A 20,999-nucleotide genomic window follows, 5' to 3' on the forward strand; every position below is an offset into this window, starting at 1 on the left:
TGCATAAATACTCTTCTAAAAATTTAAATTTGTGTGAATATCCTCTTAAAATTTATATTTATTTATGTACCCTCATAAAACACTATTTTTGCACAAATGCCCTTAATATAATAGTTTTTCTAACACTATTAATAAAAATTATATTTTTTAATTAAAATAAAAATAGAATTTTGAAATTACTTTTTGGTCCTCCATCGCGATTGCCTTAAAAATATTTTTTTTGCACATCTATCCATTAAGAGTATTTTGGTTATTTTAATTTGAAATGGTTAATATTTTAATGGCGTTAAACGGCGTAAGTATATATACAAAGATAAGGATAAAAAAAGGTAAAATAGTAAAACAAGTATTTTAAGAGGATATACATGTAAATACCAATTTTGGAAAGATATTCATGTAAAAATCGTTATTTAGAAGGATATTGATGCAAAAAAAAATTTAAAAAATGAATAACTATTAAATATTTTTTTTACCTAAAAGAAGAAATTGCTAATGTAGCATATAAATATTAGCTCATTAAAGGGGATCTCCTTAATGTAGCATATAAATACTACCTCATCAAAGTGTTTTACGGAGCTCTTTTTGTTCATCCTGTTGAAAACTTGCAACATGTCAGCCACTAGCTGCCAACATAAACTATAGCTGCAAATGAGACAAATTTTTGAAAAAAGAAAAAAAAAGAAAATATGAGACAAAAGCCCAATTTTTTTCTTCAAGCAAGTTATAAGATGCGGAGATCTGTGCATCAATCACAACCAAAGATCTGCTTGCCAATTGGAGCAGAAGGCCTCCAAAATTACGGCAACGGCAGCTATAAAAGTATTAAGAATGGAGGGTTTTTTAACGCCACGATGGCAACGTTATCCTGTACCCAACCTCGCCCCGTAACTGGAAACGACTCGCAAGTCAGCCGACTCAGCGTCCACTTGCCACGTCCCCATCCATCCGGCCTCACCCCTGCAACCGTAGCTCAAAAACGCACCAACTCATCAGAGCACCGAACCGCACCCACCATTAACCCGCGGGTCCCTCCTCCATTTCTCAGGTCCGTCAATCCTACTAGTCACCTATAAAAAACCGAAGATCTGGGTGCCTTTAAGAACTACAATTGCATCAATAATTTTCTCTCCCCGAAAAAACCCTACTCCTATAAGAAACCCCGAACGGGCGGGGAGCGGGCGAGAAAGAAAAGAGTGAAGACGACCTCCCCCTCTCTCGCCTCCATGGCTCTCTGCAACCGCGTCCACCCCCGGATCCGCTCACCCCTCCTGCCCCCGCGCTCCATCTGCTCCTCGTCCTTTCTCTTTCACGCCCGCCACCTCTCGACCACCGCGAAGCACCCTTGCACTGGCGTCCTCCGGCTCCGCTCCCGCCCCCTCCTCTGCCCCCGCTGCGCCGCCCAACGCCGCCCGACGGAAGCGGCGCATCGGACGGCCGGGGGGAAGCGCACGGACATTAAGAAGATCCTGATCCTGGGCGCGGGGCCCATCGTGATTGGGCAGGCGTGCGAGTTCGACTACTCGGGGACCCAGGCGTGCAAGGCCCTCCGCGACGAGGGCTACAATGTGGTGCTCGTAAACTCCAACCCGGCCACCATCATGACCGACCCGGGCCTCGCCCACCGCACCTACGTGGGCCCCATGACCCCGGAGCTCGTCGAGCAGGTCCTCGACGCCGAGCGCCCCGACGCCCTCCTCCCCACCATGGGCGGACAGACCGCCCTCAACCTCGCCGTCTCCCTTGCCGACTCCGGCGCCCTCGCCTACCGCGGTGTCGAGCTCATCGGCGCCAAGCTCGACGCAATCCGCGCCGCCGAGGACCGCGACCTTTTCAAGCGCGCCATGGACCGCATCGGCCTCAAGACCCCTCCCTCCGGCATCGCCACTACCATCGAGGAATGCTTCGCCATCGCCGATAGCATCGGCTCTTTCCCTTTCATTATCCGCCCGGCCTTCACCCTCGGCGGCACCGGCGGCGGCATCGCCTACAACCTCGACGAGTTCGAGGCCATCTGCCGCGCCGGCCTTGCCGCCAGCCTCACCTCCCAGGTGCTCGTCGAAAAGTCCCTCCTTGGCTGGAAGGAGTACGAGCTCGAGGTCATGCGGGACCTTGCCGACAACGTCGTTATCATCTGCTCCATCGAGAACATCGACCCGATGGGCGTCCACACCGGGGACTCGATCACCGTCGCGCCTGCGCAGACGCTCACGGACAAGGAGTACCAGCGGCTGAGGGACTATGCGGTTGCGATCATCCGGGAAATCGGGGTGGAGTGCGGGGGGTCCAATGTGCAGTTCGCCGTGAACCCGGAGGACGGGGAGGTGATGGTCATCGAGATGAATCCTAGGGTGTCGAGGTCGTCGGCTCTTGCCTCGAAGGCGACGGGGTTCCCCATTGCAAAGATGGCTGCGAAGCTGTCGGTGGGCTACACGCTCGACCAGATCCCGAATGATATCACGAAGAAGACCCCGGCTAGTTTCGAGCCTTCCATAGATTATGTAGTGACAAAGGCAAGACCTTTTTCTTTTCCATAGTTTCGAGCCTTCCGTAAAATATTTGCTTCATTTTTTGTTTGTTTGAGTTAATTGTTCCTTGTTAACTTATCTCTTCATGGTATGGTGTCATAGTGCTGCATAGGTCTTTTCAGTCAAGGTCCTCATTTCAAATTTCAGATCATGTAATTCGATTGCTATGGTTATCTTTCATGTAATTAACTAAATATGCTTCAAAACTGTGCTGGTTCTGCTAATTGAACTGAATCATTCTTTCAGATGTAGAGGGGAACCATAGTCCATTGAGCACCAAGTCATGTTATCTGATTGCCGTGTCAGTTAAGGAACTATGGATTTGTATTCTTTGGAACACCAATCCAAAATTGAAGTTTGCGGCTGTTTGCCTGCTCATCCTTGTCTGAAAGAGGCCTTGAACCTCATGTTGCAAGCTTCTTTTGCATATGACAAGGATGATATGTTCGTGAATCTCTCTGCAGCATGCTTTGTTGATTAAATTGATCGTGCTCTGCAGAGTTATAGTAACACAATTTAATTATGCAGCTGGGGTGATTTTAGTTCTTTTTATCTCTTTAACTAATTTCATTTTCACTTTGATTTTTTCCTCTAGTCTAGCACTTTAAATTTGGCATGCAGCTTGCTGCACTATACAATCAACCCCCACTTCCTTCCATGCGGCTGGTCCAACTGTGGCTGATAACTGCCTGGTCCAAGTCGAATGAGAATGGGAGATAAGGCTAATTTTGAAATGACAACATCATTAATGTAATCTAGATATAGTGTTAATTATGGTCTTAATTGTCTTTCACTAATAGCAAGTTGCTCTTTCTGTAGGTTATGAAGCAGTGTCCATATTTTTTCCCCTTTTCCTTTTTCTTACTTATTCTAATCCTAATGCAGATTCCACGATTTGCTTTTGAGAAATTCCCTGGTTCCCAGCCGGTACTGACTACCCAGATGAAATCTGTTGGTGAAGCAATGGCATTGGGACGGACTTTCCAAGAATCCTTCCAAAAGGCTGTTCGATCTTTGGAATGTGGTTATGCAGGATGGGGTTGTGCACCCATTAAGGAACTTGACTTGGATTGGGACCAGTTGAAGTACAGCCTACGCGTTCCAAATCCAGATCGTATTCATGCAATATATGCAACTATGAAGAAAGGAATGAAGGTAGAAGAAATACATGAGCTGAGCTATATTGATAAGTGGTTTCTTTCTCAACTCAAAGAGCTCGTAGATGCGGAACAGTTCCTCATGGCCAGGAATCTGGATCAGTTGACAAAAGATGACTTTTATGAGGTGAAGAGGAGGGGTTTTAGTGATAAGCAGATTGCTTATGCAACTTCTTCCTCCGAGAGGGAAGTGCGATCAAAGCGCTTATCACTAGGTGTGACCCCTGCATATAAAAGGGTTGATACCTGTGCTGCAGAGTTTGAGGCAAACACTCCTTACATGTACTCATCATATGATTTTGAATGTGAATCAGCCCCCACTCAAAAGAAAAAGGTTCTGATATTGGGTGGTGGACCTAACCGAATTGGTCAGGGTATAGAGTTTGACTACTGCTGCTGTCATGCTTCATTTGCTCTTCAGCAGGTTTGTGTTGCTCTGGCTTATGTTTTCTGTAGTTTGTTTATTCCATGAATGCTTAGCGGATCTTTTGATCATTTATCATTTGAGTGTGGTTTCAGATTTGAGAACTCTGGTTTCGTCTTCATATATTTTAGCATATCCATAATTTTTCTTCAATTTGTTTCATATGTTTATTTATCTTCATTCATCTTCATCTCTAACTGCCAGCATTTAAACTTTCATTTTGTTTTCTTTAAGATACCTAAAAAAAAATTTAAAGTTTCTCAAATCTTGACCGCCTATCATTCCCTGTTAAATCTCTGTAATGACTTGATTGTTATGCTGCTAATAGTAATTAATATTGAGCATCTTTTGATGATTACGTTTGGCTTCAGGATGGGTATGAAACAATTATGTTGAACTCAAATCCAGAGACTGTGTCTACAGATTACGACACCAGCGACCGTTTGTACTTTGAGCCTTTGACGGTTGAGGATGTGTTGAATGTGATTAACTTGGAGCGGCCCAATGGTATAATCATGCAGTTTGGAGGACAAACCCCTCTAAAGCTTGCTCTCCCAATACAAAGGTATCTAGAAGAGCAAAAGTTGGTGTCTGCTAGTGGAAATGGACATGTACAGGTATGGGGAACATCACCTGATTCTATTGATGCTGCTGAGGACAGAGAGAGATTTAATGCAATTCTTAAGGAGCTTCAGATCGAGCAACCTAAAGGTGGGATAGCAAAGAGTGCATCTGATGCCATAACAATTGCTACAGAAATAGGCTATCCTGTTGTGGTCCGGCCTTCTTATGTCTTGGGTGGACGTGCAATGGAGATTGTTTACAGTGATGATAAACTTGCCACCTATCTTGAGAATGCTGTTGAAGTAGATCCTGAGCGCCCAGTCCTGATAGATAAGTATCTGTCAGACGCAATTGAGATTGATGTGGATGCATTGGCTGACTCAAATGGGACTGTAGTAATTGGTGGAATCATGGAGCACATTGAGCAAGCTGGGGTCCACTCTGGCGACTCAGCCTGCTCCCTTCCCACAAAAACTGTGTCAGCTAATTGCTTGAACACAATCAGACTGTGGACAGCAAAACTAGCCAAACGACTAAATGTATGTGGCCTAATGAATTGCCAATATGCAATCACAGCTTCTGGTGATGTTTACCTTCTTGAGGCAAATCCTCGTGCTTCCCGCACTGTGCCTTTTGTCTCAAAAGCTATTGGTCATCCATTAGCAAAATACGCTGCTCTTGTCATGTCAGGGAAGAGTTTGGATGAGATTGGATTTACAAATGAGGTGGTCCCAAAGCATGTTTCAGTCAAGGAGGCTGTGCTCCCATTTGAGAAATTCCAAGGTTGCGATGTTCTTCTTGGACCAGAGATGCGCAGCACTGGAGAGGTTATGGGAATTGACTACGAGTTTTCTGTAGCTTTTGCTAAGGCACAAATAGCTGCCGGGCAGAAGCTTCCAGTTAGCGGTCAAGTGTTTCTTAGTCTAAATGACTTGACTAAGCCACATCTTGCTTCAATTGCTCTTGGATTCCAAGAACTAGGTTTTAGAATAGCTGCAACTTCAGGGACGGCTCGAGTGCTTGAGTTGGAGGGCATACCGGTGGAGCGTGTCCTGAAAATGCACGAGGGGCGGCCCCATGCAGGTGACATGCTAGCCAATGGTCAAATACAGGTTATGGTGATAACAAGTTCTGGAGATGCTCTGGATTCAATTGATGGACGACAGCTGAGAAGGATGGCACTGGCTTATAAGATCCCAATTATAACAACGGTTGCTGGAGCATTAGCTAGTGTGGAAGCTATCAGGTGTTTGAAGCATAGCTCTATGCAGATGTTAGCTTTGCAGGACTACTTTCATGCTTCAGAGGAGCATCAGAACTTGCGGGCAGCATCTTCTGTTATGCGATAAACTGATGATCCCTAGTAAGAGGTTTCTCCTTATCTTTTCACTCTGTTATATGAACTGGCTCTCTGTTTTAAGAAGCCTTATTTATTAGTGTTTTTGTTGTACTAATCAGTGGGAGTGTGCATTTGACGTTCATAATTAAATTGCACTTGCAGAATTTAATATTTTGCTCACTTTCTATCCTTTATTTTTGCAATTGTAGCTCAAGAATTCATACCGTATGGTTTTAATTCTGTTCGTCTCAACCCTCAACCTTTATACATGTCCATGGTTGTTGACTTTGTACTTCTGCATACTAATTAATTCATTCATATACTAGACCATAGTTCTGCAGAGCATGAGTATTCCAGTTTTGTAATTTGGTGGCTGCAGCCAACTATTTGTCCTATGAACTTTCTTGCATACAACTTGTGGAGTCATGCCTGCGTCCAACACTTGTAGCTTCATAAACAAGTGGCTCTATCATAATCTACACCAACCTTCGGTCTGTGCTGAAGAAACTTGATGAATTTGTCATAGGGAGAAAGAGGTATTGTTTGTTGAGAGCATTCTTATCAAACATGTTGCTTGTCTGATGGTAAATCTGATCGAAAGTGGATGGTCTTGCGCTTGTCTTATTCTTCGGTGTGTACTTCCTATACTGGCATGGAATTTTCATTGGCAGATGCCTCTCTGTCAAAATGAACCTTGTGTATCTGGATCAAAGAAGGCTAGTCTATGTGGTATAAGTTGCAAGACTAATCTGGTCCTTCAGCAGTCGGTCACATTTGAGTCTGAGATTCTCATCTGGGTTCTCTCGGTATTCTATTCTATTCACATAAACTCTAGATAGTAAATTATGCCCTTTCTTTCTTTCTTTCTTCTTTTTTGGGTACAAACACATTCTTCAACAAGGGGAAGCATCTGCTCTAGCATCTGCTCTGTCAGGAGAAATAAAGGACATATCTGGAACCTTTTCGTAATCTGTCCTCCAAGGGTTTCAGATACTAATTACGACATAAGTTATAACTAGTTATGATAGACATAAACAGCTCAGGTGCACACTATGTTAAGATGATTGTTTTATGACCATTATATGTTCCATATTTTATTGTAATGTCAGCCAAAATACTGATGCACAGGTTGTTGCTCTTCTTTCATGGTCTTGGCATAGTTGAAATCGGGGAGGAACATCTTGGCATCTGAGGTATTAATTGGCTAATTTGTGCTGCCTCTATTCTCTCTGGGGTGTTAATTATAAATAATAACATACTAAGATTTAGAATCACAATAACACCGTATTTAAGTTTCAGAGATATACCTGCGGAAGACATATTGAATATAATTCTTTAATCACCTGGAATAATAGCGGCTGGATCTTTCCTTCCTTACTCCTCACAAAAGATAGCTATCAATGAGGCAAGCTATGAACCATATGGAGAGGAAATGGGGGACTTGGCTTTTATATAGGAAACATAAGGGAGCCTTCCCATTAAGGGCTCCAAATCCTAATTGGGTTTCCACTTTCCTGGCCTACCACAACAAATAAGACTCAATCCTATACATCCAAGGTGCACCAAAACCCATAAAACAAAGTGATCACACATCATATTGGGCTTAACCATAGTGCCATTATGAGCCATATGTCTAACCCATTTTATAAAACAAAAAATACGCTATCAGCCCATATTTTGAAATTATTCTAACATTCTTTCACTTGGGCAAACACGGATTGCCATATTAATCTAAAAAAATTATTTTAAAAACGACTATCGGGTTAGACTACATAGGTGGCCATATATATAGCTCAAATGATAATCACTTTGGATATATGATCCAGTCCAACGATAATTTTAATATCGAACATGGAAGTCGTTACACCATTTAATCGATGTAAGACCACTCCACAGCTATAAATGCTAACATTCTTATCGACATAGATCCCCATCCTCCAACCAATATGGTAGCATGTAGTATGAACTTAGCACCAAAATGTGATCAAAAAGTGTGCTAATTCACATCAGTCCTCATAAATGCTTCAAAAATGAAGCCACATGTCTGAAAAGAGACTCACATCATGTCTTTATGCATTATATCTCGAGATCAAAATGATATCATAATAAAAGACATGTGTGAAATGCATGCTCAAATATAATTATAATTTCTGTGCACAAAATACAGAATTATAAATAGAAAGATAAATGTTATTATTATTGGAAGAGGCTGTACCCGAAGCATATAGGTTGTTTATATACTCCATAAAAAGGCATCAAGCTAAAATGTAGTTCTTTTACATGAATTACTCACACTAACCAAAAACATCAAAGGTTTCACAATGCGCATATTGGCAATGTGTGTCTTAAAGGCTTTCTGTGCGAGTCCCTTAGTCAATGGGTCTGCAATCATTGCCTCTGTATTTATATGCTCTATATTTGTCTGCCCTTCTTTAACTTTATCTCTAACCACCAAGTACTTGATATCTATATGCTTAGAGCCACCAGAACTCTTATTATTTTTTGAAAAAAATACCGCTGCACTATTGGCACAGTAGATAGTAATTGGTCTCGAGATAGAATCAACAACTTTCAGTCCTGAAATAAAATTCTTCAACCAAATGGCTTGAACCGTAACTCCATAACCTGCCACAAATTTAGCCTGCATAGTAGAAGAAGCCACTAGAGTTTGCTTAACGCTTTTCCAAGAAATAGCACCACCAGCCATCATAAAAACATAACCTAAGTTGACTTCAAATCATCTTGACATCCTGCAAAATTAGAATCTGAGTAACCTACGACCTCAAGATGATTTGTACGTTGAAAGGTAAGCATATAACCTTCAATCTTCTTCAAATATCTCATAACTTTCTTAGCTGCTTTCCAATACTCTTGTCCTGGATTCGACTGAAATCTACTAAGGACACTGACTGCATAGGTTATGTCTGGTCTAGTGCAAACTTGAGCATATATCATGCTCCCTACTGCACTTGCATACGGTATGTTCTTCAAAGATTTCCTTTCAAGTTTATTTCTTGGACACTGAGTTTTGCTAAACTTATCCCCTTTTACAATAGGTACATCACCAGGTGCACAGTTTTGCATACTGAACCTCTCTAGGATGCGTCGTATATATGTCTTCTGAGAAAGTCCCAACAAGCCACAACCTCTATCATGTTGTATCTCAATACCAAGTACAAAAGAAGCTTTGCCAAGATCTTTCATTTCAAAATTAGCAGATAACATTTTTTTGTCTCATGAAGTAACCCCCAAGTCACTGCTGGCTAGTAAAATATCATAAATATACAAAACAAAAAAAAATAAATTTTCTCCCACTGATTTTGAGATAAATGCATTGGTCCACTGTATTTTCAACAAAACTAAGAGAAGTTACAATCGCATCAAATTTCAAATACCATTGTTAGGATGCTTACTTGAGCCCATATATGGATTTGTTCAACTTACACACCAAATTTTTCTTTTCCTCTACGATAAAACCTTCAGGTTGCCTAATATAAACTTCTTCACAGAGATCTCTATTTAAAAATGTTGTTTTAACATCCATTTGATGAAGCTCCAAATCATAGTGTGCTACGAGTGCCATGATAATTCTAAAAGAATCCTTGAATGAAACTGGTGAAAAGGTCTTATTATAGTAGATGCCCTCTCGTTGAGTGAAATCTTTAGCAATCAGTCTAGCCTTTTGTTGTTCAACATCCCTTTTTGAGTCTAACATGGATTTGTAAATCCATTTGCAACCTATGACCTTAACTTGTGGTGGAAGTTCAACAAGTTCCCAAACTGTATTTCTCTTCATAGAAAGCATTTCATCTTCCCTGGCATTCAGCCATTTATCTGAGTCAGGTCTTGTTAATGCTTCATTAAAAGAGACGGAATCAATATTACGCCCAATATTAAAATCAATCTCTAGTAAATAGATAATATAGTTATTAGGCAAGGCAGAACTTCTTTTTCTTTGTGATCTCCTAACCTATGGTTTAGAAACTGACTCAACTGTTGTTGGAGGAGGAACGTGAGGCTCTTTTTGATACCTAGGTTCTTCATTAACTATTGCAATCAGCTGAGAAATAACTCTTTCTTGTATAACGAAAATTGGAACCATAACTTGATCTGGTTCAGCAACAATTTTCTTTAACACAGAACTCCTATTATTACCAATATCATTCTCAGAAACTTCGCTGTAATGGATTCAACAATTTTGGTAAATTTGTTCTACTCATTATACTCCAAACTATATCCTTCAGAGTCTGATTACGCCTTTCAGAAACACAATTTTGCTCAGGTGTTCCTGGCATTATATATTGAGGAACTATCCCACATTTCTGTAAAAATCTTGCAAAATTATCTATGTTCTCACCGGACTCGTCATACTTGTCATAGTATTCACTGCCACAGTCAGATCTCACAACTTTAATGCTCTTCCCACATTGCTTTTCTACTTCCATTTTAAATATCTTGAATTTCTCAAGAGTGAGGGATTTATCATTAATCAAGTAAACATAACCATAACGTGAGAAGTCATCAATGAAGGTTATGAAGTATTTATTTCCACATATAGTAGAAGGTAACGGTCCACTGATATCAGTGTGAATAAATCCAAAAGACCATCACTCCTAGTGGATCCTTTTCTTGTAGTTTTAGTCAGCTTTCCCCTTATGCAATCTATGCTAGTGTCAAAATCTGAAAAATTCAGAGAGGGCAGAATCTCATCTTTCATTAATCTCTCCATTCGCTCCCTTGAAATATGCCCTAAACGCTTATGCCACAACATAGAGGATGATTCATAAATTAAGGCCCTTTACTTTCCAACTTTAGTGACACAAGAAACTTTACCAACTGGAGCCAAATTCAGTCTGTGCAAATCATCACATAAAATGTCATTTTTAACCATACAAGAATCATAAAATAATTCAATCATTCCATTACTAAATTTAAAAGAAAATCCAGACTGATCAAGTTTTGACACGGAAATTAAATTTCGTCTCATTGTCGATACGAAAAATATATTCTCCAAAATAAGAGAAAAATCAAACTCGAAGGATAACTCTACTGCTCCTATAAACTCAACTTAACTTGAACTCCATTTCCAACGCACAGGTTCACTTCATTCTCACTTGGCCTCCATCTCCTTACGAAACCCTACCGAAGTCTTCTTTTTTTTAACCAAGCCTTAAACTTAAGTTAATCCCTCATACCCTTTTTTTTTGTAAAACTTACATTTGTCATTCTTCTTTATAATTCATTTAGGACCGCCAGAAGTCTGTCCACGAGACCTTTTGTTCTGCTCATTGTAGTGAGGCTTGTTGCCCTTATGAAATTTAGCCTTATGATTACGAGAAGACCCTTGTTCTGAGAAGGTTGATAGGTCAGTTGCGCAGTTTCAATAGTCTCACGATGCATTCTATACTTCTCTTGGGCACACACAACAATCAAATCATTCAAATCTCATTTGTCATGCAAAGCATTATAAGCAATCTTAAACTAATTGAACTGGCTGGAAAGGCTATTAAGAGCATGATAGACAAGAAAAAGCTTTGCAATAGGAACTTTAAGGGCTTCCAATTTAGAACTTATGTGCAGCATTTTCATAATGTACTCCCTAACTCCATAAGTACCATCATATTTCATATTCATAAATTTATTCATTAGGTCCCTAGTTTCAGCTTTATCGGATTCAACGAATCTCTGTCCTATCGCATCCAAAAAATTCTTAACACTATCATTGTCCGGTATAGCACCCATAATGGAATCAAATATAGAATGCTTGATAGTCTTCAAACACAGTCTGTTAGCTCTTTCCCACTTGACATACTCAGCCTTGTACTCGACAGTGCTCTTATATATTAGTTTTGAAGGCTATTCTTCTAAAGCAAAATCTAAACCCAAGAGACCCGGCACTATTTCTATAGCTCGTTTTCATCTCACATAATTATTTCCAGTCAAGATTTCAATAGCAGACAATTGGCTTGAAAGGGAAGAGGCATTCAAAACTGCGGAAACAACATATTTTAATTAATATCATCCAAATGTGATGCATGCAATCAATATATGACAACATAACTATCTAATCAACTTGGGCTATTAATTAGATAGTCCGTAATCAAACTTAAAAAATATATAAGTCTAATTACGGTAAGAGCCTTGGTGCATTATTGTAGAGTCACCTTTGGGCTGACAATACAATACGCTATAGATACTCTTAAGAAATATCATGAAGCCGATTAACAAAATCACATCAATTTTCGAAACACCATCACCTTTGGGCAGAAGGATGATTCTAGGTTAAAACAATCCTATTAATCACTTCATGGTATTTTCCAAGTCATCATACACAATAACACCTTTGGGCAAGATATTGCATACAATGATCTGAAAAAAATGCAATGCTACCCCTTTTTTTCGAGAAAATCAGATAAATATCAGTGAGTGTGCCATTTTGGCGGTTACCACCCACTTCAATTTCAAAATATTCTCTTAATAGAAAAAAGATAGTGTTTATACCCAACAAATTTCAATCACAAAAATAATGGTTATGTGACAAAATCATAACCATCAAACATGCTATAATCATAATCAAAATCACATGTGATTGATCAAACAAAGATATTAATCATAAAATTCAAAGCATATATGGCAGCAAGATATATCCAAAATTTAACACCTCAATAATTGCTATGCATGAGGGCCTTAATTCAAGTTATTCAATACTTAAACAACAATTAAATAGGTTACTAATTCTTGGCCCCAAGTCCAAAATTCATTCAGATCTATTAAGATAAAATGTAAATAAAATAAACATGAGCTGACTAAGTAAAAGGCCCAGCTTGCAATTATGGACTTATTCAGATTTGGCTTAGTAAACCCAAGTCCAATCAAAAAGAAAAAAACCCTAAATTATTTCTTTTGGAGGCCGCCGCCACCCCGGGAATAGAAGAAAACACGGTTTCTGGAAAGGTCTGCACATCGACATGGAAAGAGGGAAGGGGGATCGGTTGAGGGGGGTGGGGGTTGGTAAGGTGACCTGGTGCTGGGACAGCCAGCAAAATGAAAGGGAAGGAGGAGAAAATAGAGGCAAAGTATTTTACTTTTGGAGATGATGATGAAAGGATAAGAGAAGGACCCGTAGGCTAGCCGCGGAAACGCGGCGTCCCAGCCGCGGGACCACGGCGTCCGCGTCCCGGGAGGGCCGGAAGCGGGTCCGCGGCGGCCGCGGGACCATGCCGTCCGCCTCCCGGGGAGGCCGGATGCGAGTCCGGGGAGGCCTTGCCTCCCCTTCCTCTTCTTCCATTTTTTTTTTTTTTTGTTTCATCATCCTCCATGAATGGATCTAGAGGATTTGAAACGGGGAAGAAAAGGCATTGCGGGAGAAGATGAAAGAGAAAACTTTTTTTTTTTTAACAAGGATTTATGCGGAAGAACCATTTACCATATATCACCGATGCATAAAATTAATCCAAAAATTTAGATAAAATAATAATTATATATGAAGGATTCTAGCCTTACCATGGTGACTCTGATACCAATTGTTAATTATAAATAATAATATGCTAAGATTTAGAGTTACAACAATACCATATTCAAGTTTGACAGATATATCTATGGAAGACATATTGAATACGATTTTTCAATCACCTGAAATAATAGCCGCTGGATTTTTCCTTCCTTGCTTCTCACAAAAGATAGCCGTCAATGGGACAAGCTATGAACCATATGGAAACATATCCTTTATATAGGCAATATAAGGGAGTCTTCCCATTAAGGACTTCAAATCCTAATTAGGTTTCCTACCCTACATACCAAAATTATCACAACAAATAGAACTCAATCTTATATATCCAGGGTACACCAAAACCTATAAAACAAAATGATCACAAGTCATATTAGGCTTAATCATAGTACCATTATGAACCATACGTCTAACCCGTTTTATAAAACAAAAAAATATACAATCAATGGAAACCATATTTTAAAATTATTCTAACATGGGGTCCCTTTATTTAACTTGATAATGATGTGGCTAAACTTACCTTGCCTCCATAGGTATTTTTTCCCAGTCAATGTGCTAGGTGCACTTGCGAAAGATTAGCATGTGAGGACGGCAAAAAGGACCCCTATCTGGCCATTTTTCTCTCCAGTTCCTATGAGTTTATCTCTCTTTGGTACTTCTCATGCACAACCTGGTTGGGATCTCTTTTTTTTTTTTTTGATCTTGGCATATTCGTGAGAATTAGAAAATAAAATATTACAAATTTGAATAGAAAGGTTAGATGCCATACAATCGGCAGTACCCGTCGTTGCCATTGATATGCTTCATGGTCCACTTATAAAAATGCTGTTTTTTCACCACCTTTCATCTTTCACCACAGACTATTCTGGGGTACACTCAGATGATTCTGAAGTCGACATATGCCATCCTTCTTTATTATGCCAGGGTTGACTCATGTTCTCCTTGGGTTGACTTCGACTGACTCCTAAAACTATTTTGAGGTGTTTTGTTTAAGCCTGTGGATATTTATAAGTCGGCTCCTACGGTTCTTGAAGTCGACTCCTCTTGTACCAAACTTCATAAATTTGAGTTCTAATCTTTCCTTCTTGAGTGTTTTTTTTCAAGTAGGATGAATATATTATACATTTCTTGTATAGATAGATAGATAGTGGTCATCCTTCAAGCTTCATTTACCCATTAAAAAGCAGAAAGGGAAGCGTTTTACCTTGCAATGCCATGCGCTGTCCCGGAACTTTAAACCCAATTAACGGAGGAAAACAAAGCCGTCCTCTGTCCTGTATAGAGCCCCTATCCAGCACCCCATATTCTAGACTCCATCAGATTGCACGAATCTAGAAACTAAAAAGAGTGAAAAAAATGTAATGGGTGTGAATAAAAATACTATGTTATATGCAAATGGGGAAAATGATAGCGAGATTGCTCTAGGCAGCTATAAGAAAGTTTCCGTTCTAGTAAAAAATAAAATCTTATTTGGATCCTATAAGTTATCCAAATGAGGATTCAGTCATATATTTTTATTTGGTATACCGTGAACCTTTAGATATTGCCACCTAGGCACTAAGCAATAAGTTTCTCTAACTTCAATCTATTAGTATTGGCGAATCCATGGCGACCCGCGAACATAGCTCTCCCCCATATCCAGAGAAGCATTGCTGTCGTCGCCGCCGCTACTTCTGCCACTGTATCCTCAATACCACAAAGTACACCTCCTCTCCTTTATGATTTTTGCTGCTCTCGAGCTAGAAATCGAATGCTTATATTTTTTTTTCTTTCAAAAAGTTGAAACTTTGTTTGATGGGGATTGCTACGATGCTTTTTTATTTTTTATTTTTCAAAAAAGAGATTAATCCTGACATGCATACATACATACAGATATAAATGGGTGCATATATATATATATATATATATATATATATATATATATATATATATATAAACTATTTATTTATTTATATATTAGGTTGGATTAGATCGGATTGGGTCTGAGTTGGATTAGGTTCACATTTGGGTTGGGTTAGAGGTGAACCCTATCCCAATCCAACTAGAGGTTGGGTTGGGTTTTTTTTTTAAGTCCAAACCCCCTCCAATTTTGTAAAATCTTTAACCTAGAGCTACCTAATGAGCTCGCTGAGCACGCAAGTTCGGGTTGAGCCCAACCCGAGTTATGCTCCTAGTTTTTCTCAATATTGCACTCCATAATCAATCTAAAATTTTGAAACTAGACTAAAGGTCAGAAGTTTGACTGAATTTTGAAGGGTCAAAATAGACCAGCTGAATATCAAATCTGAACGGTCCTCTTACTTTATTAGGTTGGAATGCTCAACTCTTTCACACTTGTTGACTACCGAATCCCAAAGGTGGCTAGCGAGACATGGTCATCAGATTGAGAAGGAAAGGACAATATTCCGTAGGCCCTTGGCACATTTTTTTTTTTAATAAGTGATCAATGCTCCACTAGATATAAGCGTGCTAATGTTAAAAATTACTTTATTAGTACAGATACTACATATTGCACCGAAGTATGTGATAATTCAAGTGCAAGCTGTTGAGTCTTAAATTTTAGCTAACAAAAACCTCGAACATAATACTTCAAGAGCATAGAATGTCCAGGGAACACATTTTTGTTATATTCTTGCACTTCTTGCAACATGACTTTGAAGATCTAGCAAAGACTCACTTAGTTATCAGAGCCGGTATTAATATACGAACACATGGAAATTTTCTAGGCAAAACCATAAGGAAGAACAAAAGAATTTCATTATCTTAAACAAAAGAATAATCTTTGCATCCATCTCCACATCTACAAAAAAAAGAATGTCATACTTTACACTCCGTGGATTGGCGTGCATTTGTGGGGTCCAAAACTAAAGGAATAAAGGAAAATAAAGAACTTTTGTTCAGCTCAACCAAACAAATCTCTGACTAAAAGGTCAAGAAAGAAACCTGAGAAAAAAAAAAAGAAAAAATTGCAGATGGGTTGGCGGTCGTCTTCTGCGAGCTTCCGGCGCACAGTTCGTTAATGGCACGAGGCTTGGGTGCCAAAGATCAAAATTGTTGCTGTAAGATTTTGAGCAAAACTCTACTGGAACCAGCATAGGAAGCTGAATTGGCAGGAGAAATACCACCAAATCATATCCTCTTGGGCTTGGGCAGAGTAAGGTAGACAGTGGGGGTAGGGATGCCCATGTATTGAAGCCTAGGTGAAAGCCTCACGTTGGGGCTTGGGCGTGGAGATGGGATTGGAACCTTGCTCCCAAGGGGGGAGGTGACAACCCTGGGTGAAAGATTAACTTGTTCAAGAGCCTTATGTTGGAGTTCAGCTGGGTAGTCCCTCACACAACCAATACGAGCCCCAGTAGGTGAAGTCCATTTGCATGATAGCCGTTTGCCCAATTCGAATGGAGCTGCCCTGGCAGTCTCTTTTGCAAGTTCTTCAACTTTGTTAGCCTCAATCACAGCCTCTACGACTTCGGGCATCTTTGGTACTTCTGCTGCTGGCTCATTGGCATGCTTCTTTGATGAGGAGTAGTCATCGTCATCAACAGAACATCTCTGGTGATCAGAGGACATATGTTAGTCAAAAAACCATAGTTCATGCAATTGATCTGTTAATTTCTAAAGTTTTTAAAGTGGAGGTGATTGTGGAACAAGGAACTTTATGGCAGCATATCTCTCACATTCTGATTGTATGAAAATGGTGCATAAGCTCATCTTGAAAGATTGAATTTGAAGAATGATTTTTTAAAGTCTCTTGTGTGGACTTCCCATAGTTCTTAATTATTTCTGACTATCAAAATGTCTGTTGATCCTAAATGGTTCTGACTTTATGCATCAGAATGAACAGAAGGGAAAGGGGAAAATTTACCTTCACATTGGTGAGGTCTACATTGTTGTCCTGCAGGAAGCTAATGAACTCCTCGAAATTCTCTTCGGTTGGGAGGTAGTGACCACTATATGGCCATATAGCCTGCAAAAACAAGCAATTCTGTAAGCATTTAAACAAGAAAAAGAGGAGACAATAGAGTGCTGTTTTCTCCACAGAAGGTAGGTGGGATGAAGGATCCTTAGCTAGTTATTCCTCCATTCATGATAACTAAAGCTAAATAAGATTTAAGAGTTTCATGTACCTTGATATCCCCCTCTTCAGCGACCAATCTTCCAGCAGCTGTTGTGGCAGCCCCAGCTAGAAAACTTGAGTGTTGAAATGTGCCCTTTTTCTTCTGCTCATTCCAAAGAAAAACGTATAAGAACGGATACAATAACCCGGATATCGCTGTAATAAGAATGAAAGCAGAAGATCTAACAAACAACAAAAATGTATCGTTCTGAAACTGTTATATTATTCTTTGATGCAAGATCATGCATACCTGCCCCACATATAATGTCCTTGATGTGCTAAGAACAAATATCCACTTAGAACCTTCAGTAGTGTTCACAAGCATTTCAGTTTGTTTGTAGACAAGTTTCCCATCCTCCACAATGACTTCATATGACTCCCTCTCATTCTGCAAAGGGAGCAAAGAACGCGTGTACTGGATGAGCTCACTTGAATTTAAATTTATAATCAAACAGTCTGTATTTGCATACTTGGATAATCAAATTTGTGATATCTGCTCAAAGTTTACATGAGAATACAGAATATCATTAGATAAGGTGCTCACCGGTCCAAGATATTTGATGCACTGGCTATGAAGCTTGCTTCTCTGGCACTTCTCAAGGTTTACTTCTCTGCCATCTCCAACATCCAACCTTTATGTTTATCCCAACAAAAAAAAACAAGGATCAGCACAAAGGACAAGCTTCACTAAATAAAAATAAAAACTAAAAAAGGAGAAGGGAAATGATAGCTTGTTTGAAATTATATATACCAGTAGAAGAATGGTTCAGTGCTCTCACTGGCAAACCAAACATCGTAGTATAAATGCAAATTGTGCCCATAACGATGGCGTGGGTCAATCTGTACAGCATAATATATAAGAGAGAAAAAAATCAACATCAGATAACTCTTGCCTAATAATTTGAGCCCATCCCTCAGAAACAATTAACTCTCAAATAAGCTTCTAGAATGGACAAAGCTTGCTAATTAGAAACAAAATTACAAGGGTTGTAATAGTAATGATGGAACAGGAATAAAGAGAATGAATGCTTACAGCTTCAAGCCAGTGTTGAAGTGCTAGCTTTTGAGCCTTTTCATCTTTGGACAAGCCCTTACCAACCTGAAAAAGAAGCCAGAAAAAAAATTAAAGAAAAATTCATCCAAAATAAACAGAATGTTTACTCCCATAATATAGGAATTGTTGCAATAATTATACCTTGGCTGCCCTGGTTCGTGCCCTTGACCAACGGGAAACTGCTGTTTCTGGTTTCTCAACATTGAAAAATGATACGGAGCTACGACTGAGAGATGCAAAATCCAATGCTTTCCACCTATAATCAGAAGAAATGTGTTGTAAGATAAAAGAAGACACCACCTGCAATATGTCACACTAAGGTGGTAGATTAGAGACAAACCAGAATTCCTCAACCACGACGGCACAATCTGCCAGATTTCTCCGAGTCCGATAACTCTTGTAGACCTTCTGCAGCTTGGTGGCCGCTGCATCAAGCTCGCACCGAGGCCTCGGTGAAGAAAATCCAGGAAGACCCCCTGGAGACTTCACATCAGGCACTGCACCCTTCACCGGGCTCTTCAAGGATGTCGGCACTGCTTTGACATCATCCATGGCTTGATTCTTAGATGGAACAGTAGGTCCAAGCTTGGTGTTTTCTCGTTTCCAGTTTTTGAAGCTAAATGACTTCGCAAGGACACCATGAGCAGACGGATTAGATTCCATTTTGGTTGCTGAATGACTTCTCTTCAAACTTAGAGATCTCACGGTCATCATGATATCTTTCTCACCCAACCTAATGGAGCTCACGGAGGCAGCTTCTCCTTCTGTCAGTCCAACGATTTTGTTTTTTAAGACTTCAAACCAAGCCAATGAAAGCAAGGCTCTTTTTATTTTTTGATGAACAATATCAGCTCTTGGTTATGAAGTTTTAACAGAAGGATTATCCTGCACACGAGTCATAAAGCCAAAAACTTACTATTAAGTGTGATGCTTTATAACTAATAAAAAGATTATAATAGGCCATAAACATATAAAAGATTTTGAAAGAACACTTTTTCTGAATGATGTTGCAACAATTTTGAACTCAAGATGCCAAATAATATGTAAGTTGTTATCAAGCTCTTGCAATTCTATATATATCAACTTTTAGTTATTTAATTTTTTTTTTCACCTCAGAACAAAAGAAGGGATCTCAGAAACACTGGAAAGCATTTAGTTATTTAATTTTTTTCACCTCAAATGTTTGGGGGGGGGGGGGGGGGGAACCAAAAGCTCATAAAAATGCCAAATTGAACTCTTTAGGACTCGAGCATGGACTCTTTGCCCTTCAGGGTTCTAGAATTTTTTTTCTAGCTCCATGTTGTTTCTCTAATCATTTCAAATCCTCAATGAAAAGGTGGTGGCACCATTTTGCTCAAAGAATTAGTTAGCAATTGTAGCTAGAAATACAGAGAAACCTTCTGAATCTAGAGTTTAATTCGTCCAGAAATCCACACCAGCTCAATTTTAAGATTATCTCCAAAATTTGAAAAACATATCCATGTTTTCCTCTTCTCAATAAAGTTCACTTAGAAATTTCAAAAACTCAATCAGCCATACAAAAGCACTCTCAGATTTCACAGAAGAGCTTTAAAAAAAACAGATAAAAATCTATCCAGCACCAATTCAAATAAAAGCTTCAAACCAGAAACTGGAAAAAGGTTTCAACTCATAAAACCAAAAACAAATAGACCAAAGAAACACAACCAAAATCATCAGAAATACAGAGACGCAGGAGCAAAAAAGAGACAGGAAGGAGAACAAGTTCTGTTCTCAGTACCTCAAAGGTGAGAAGAGGAATCCCACAGCTTTGATGAAGAGAAGCTCAGAAATTTTCACACAAAGCCCAAACCACAACCCAATGAGTTGGCCAGCCCTGCTTGTCTCTATATATACACAGGAGGATGGAAGCCGAAATCCAAAGCCAGGGTGGGCCCCCCAATGGAAAAACTAGTCTTCGCATATAACCTTCAAAGACGAAACTGAGACTAAGGCTTATGGCTGGCTAAGAGCCTAAGAGCGTGTCCTTCCTAGAAATTATATCGGAGGCGTGGCCTTGACTTTGGAAAAAAGAAATGAAGGGGGCGTCAGCGCTTGTGTGGGATTTTGCCCGGCCGTTTTGGAATACTTTTTTGTTTTTGAAGGGTTCAAATTGCACTTTCAAGAAGCCAGTCTACTGTCTATGTCTATGGATGTCAAAAAATTCCTCTGTATTGGAACGTGAATGTATTTCGAAGAAGACTGCTCGACCGACGAAAACTATTTATGATATTTTAAAAAAAAATATAGTATCTATTTTTGTATAATTATTTATACATAATTTATTTTTTTTG

General features: G+C 39.6%; 2 protein-coding genes across 2 annotated transcripts; one reads left to right on the forward strand and one right to left on the reverse strand.

Moving 5' to 3' along the window:
• The first annotated feature begins 1,168 nt into the window (after positions 1–1,168).
• On the forward strand, positions 1,169–6,196 carry LOC103696155 (carbamoyl-phosphate synthase large chain, chloroplastic-like). The gene is made up of 3 exons (XM_008777693.4): positions 1,169–2,510; positions 3,411–4,106; positions 4,478–6,196. The coding sequence occupies exons 1-3, from the start codon at positions 1,224–1,226 to the stop codon at positions 6,017–6,019; spliced, it is 3,525 nt and encodes a 1,174-aa protein (XP_008775915.2). The 5' UTR covers positions 1,169–1,223; the 3' UTR covers positions 6,020–6,196.
• Positions 6,197–16,251: 10,055 nt separating this feature from the next.
• On the reverse strand, positions 16,252–20,556 carry LOC103696156 (IQ domain-containing protein IQM1-like). The gene is made up of 10 exons (XM_008777694.4): positions 20,447–20,556; positions 19,028–19,572; positions 18,829–18,943; positions 18,667–18,732; positions 18,385–18,473; positions 18,178–18,265; positions 17,884–18,021; positions 17,644–17,736; positions 17,382–17,483; positions 16,252–17,068 (listed from the first exon to the last, which is right to left on the reverse strand). Exons 2-10 carry the CDS (start codon positions 19,399–19,401, stop codon positions 16,646–16,648), a joined length of 1,488 nt encoding a protein of 495 aa, XP_008775916.2. The 5' UTR covers positions 19,402–19,572; positions 20,447–20,556; the 3' UTR covers positions 16,252–16,645.
• Between the last annotated feature and the right edge of the window lie 443 nt (positions 20,557–20,999).

The sequence above is a fragment of the Phoenix dactylifera genome, chromosome 4 (genome assembly GCF_009389715.1).
Source record: "Phoenix dactylifera cultivar Barhee BC4 chromosome 4, palm_55x_up_171113_PBpolish2nd_filt_p, whole genome shotgun sequence".
Taxonomy (NCBI): Eukaryota; Viridiplantae; Streptophyta; class Magnoliopsida; order Arecales; family Arecaceae; genus Phoenix; species Phoenix dactylifera.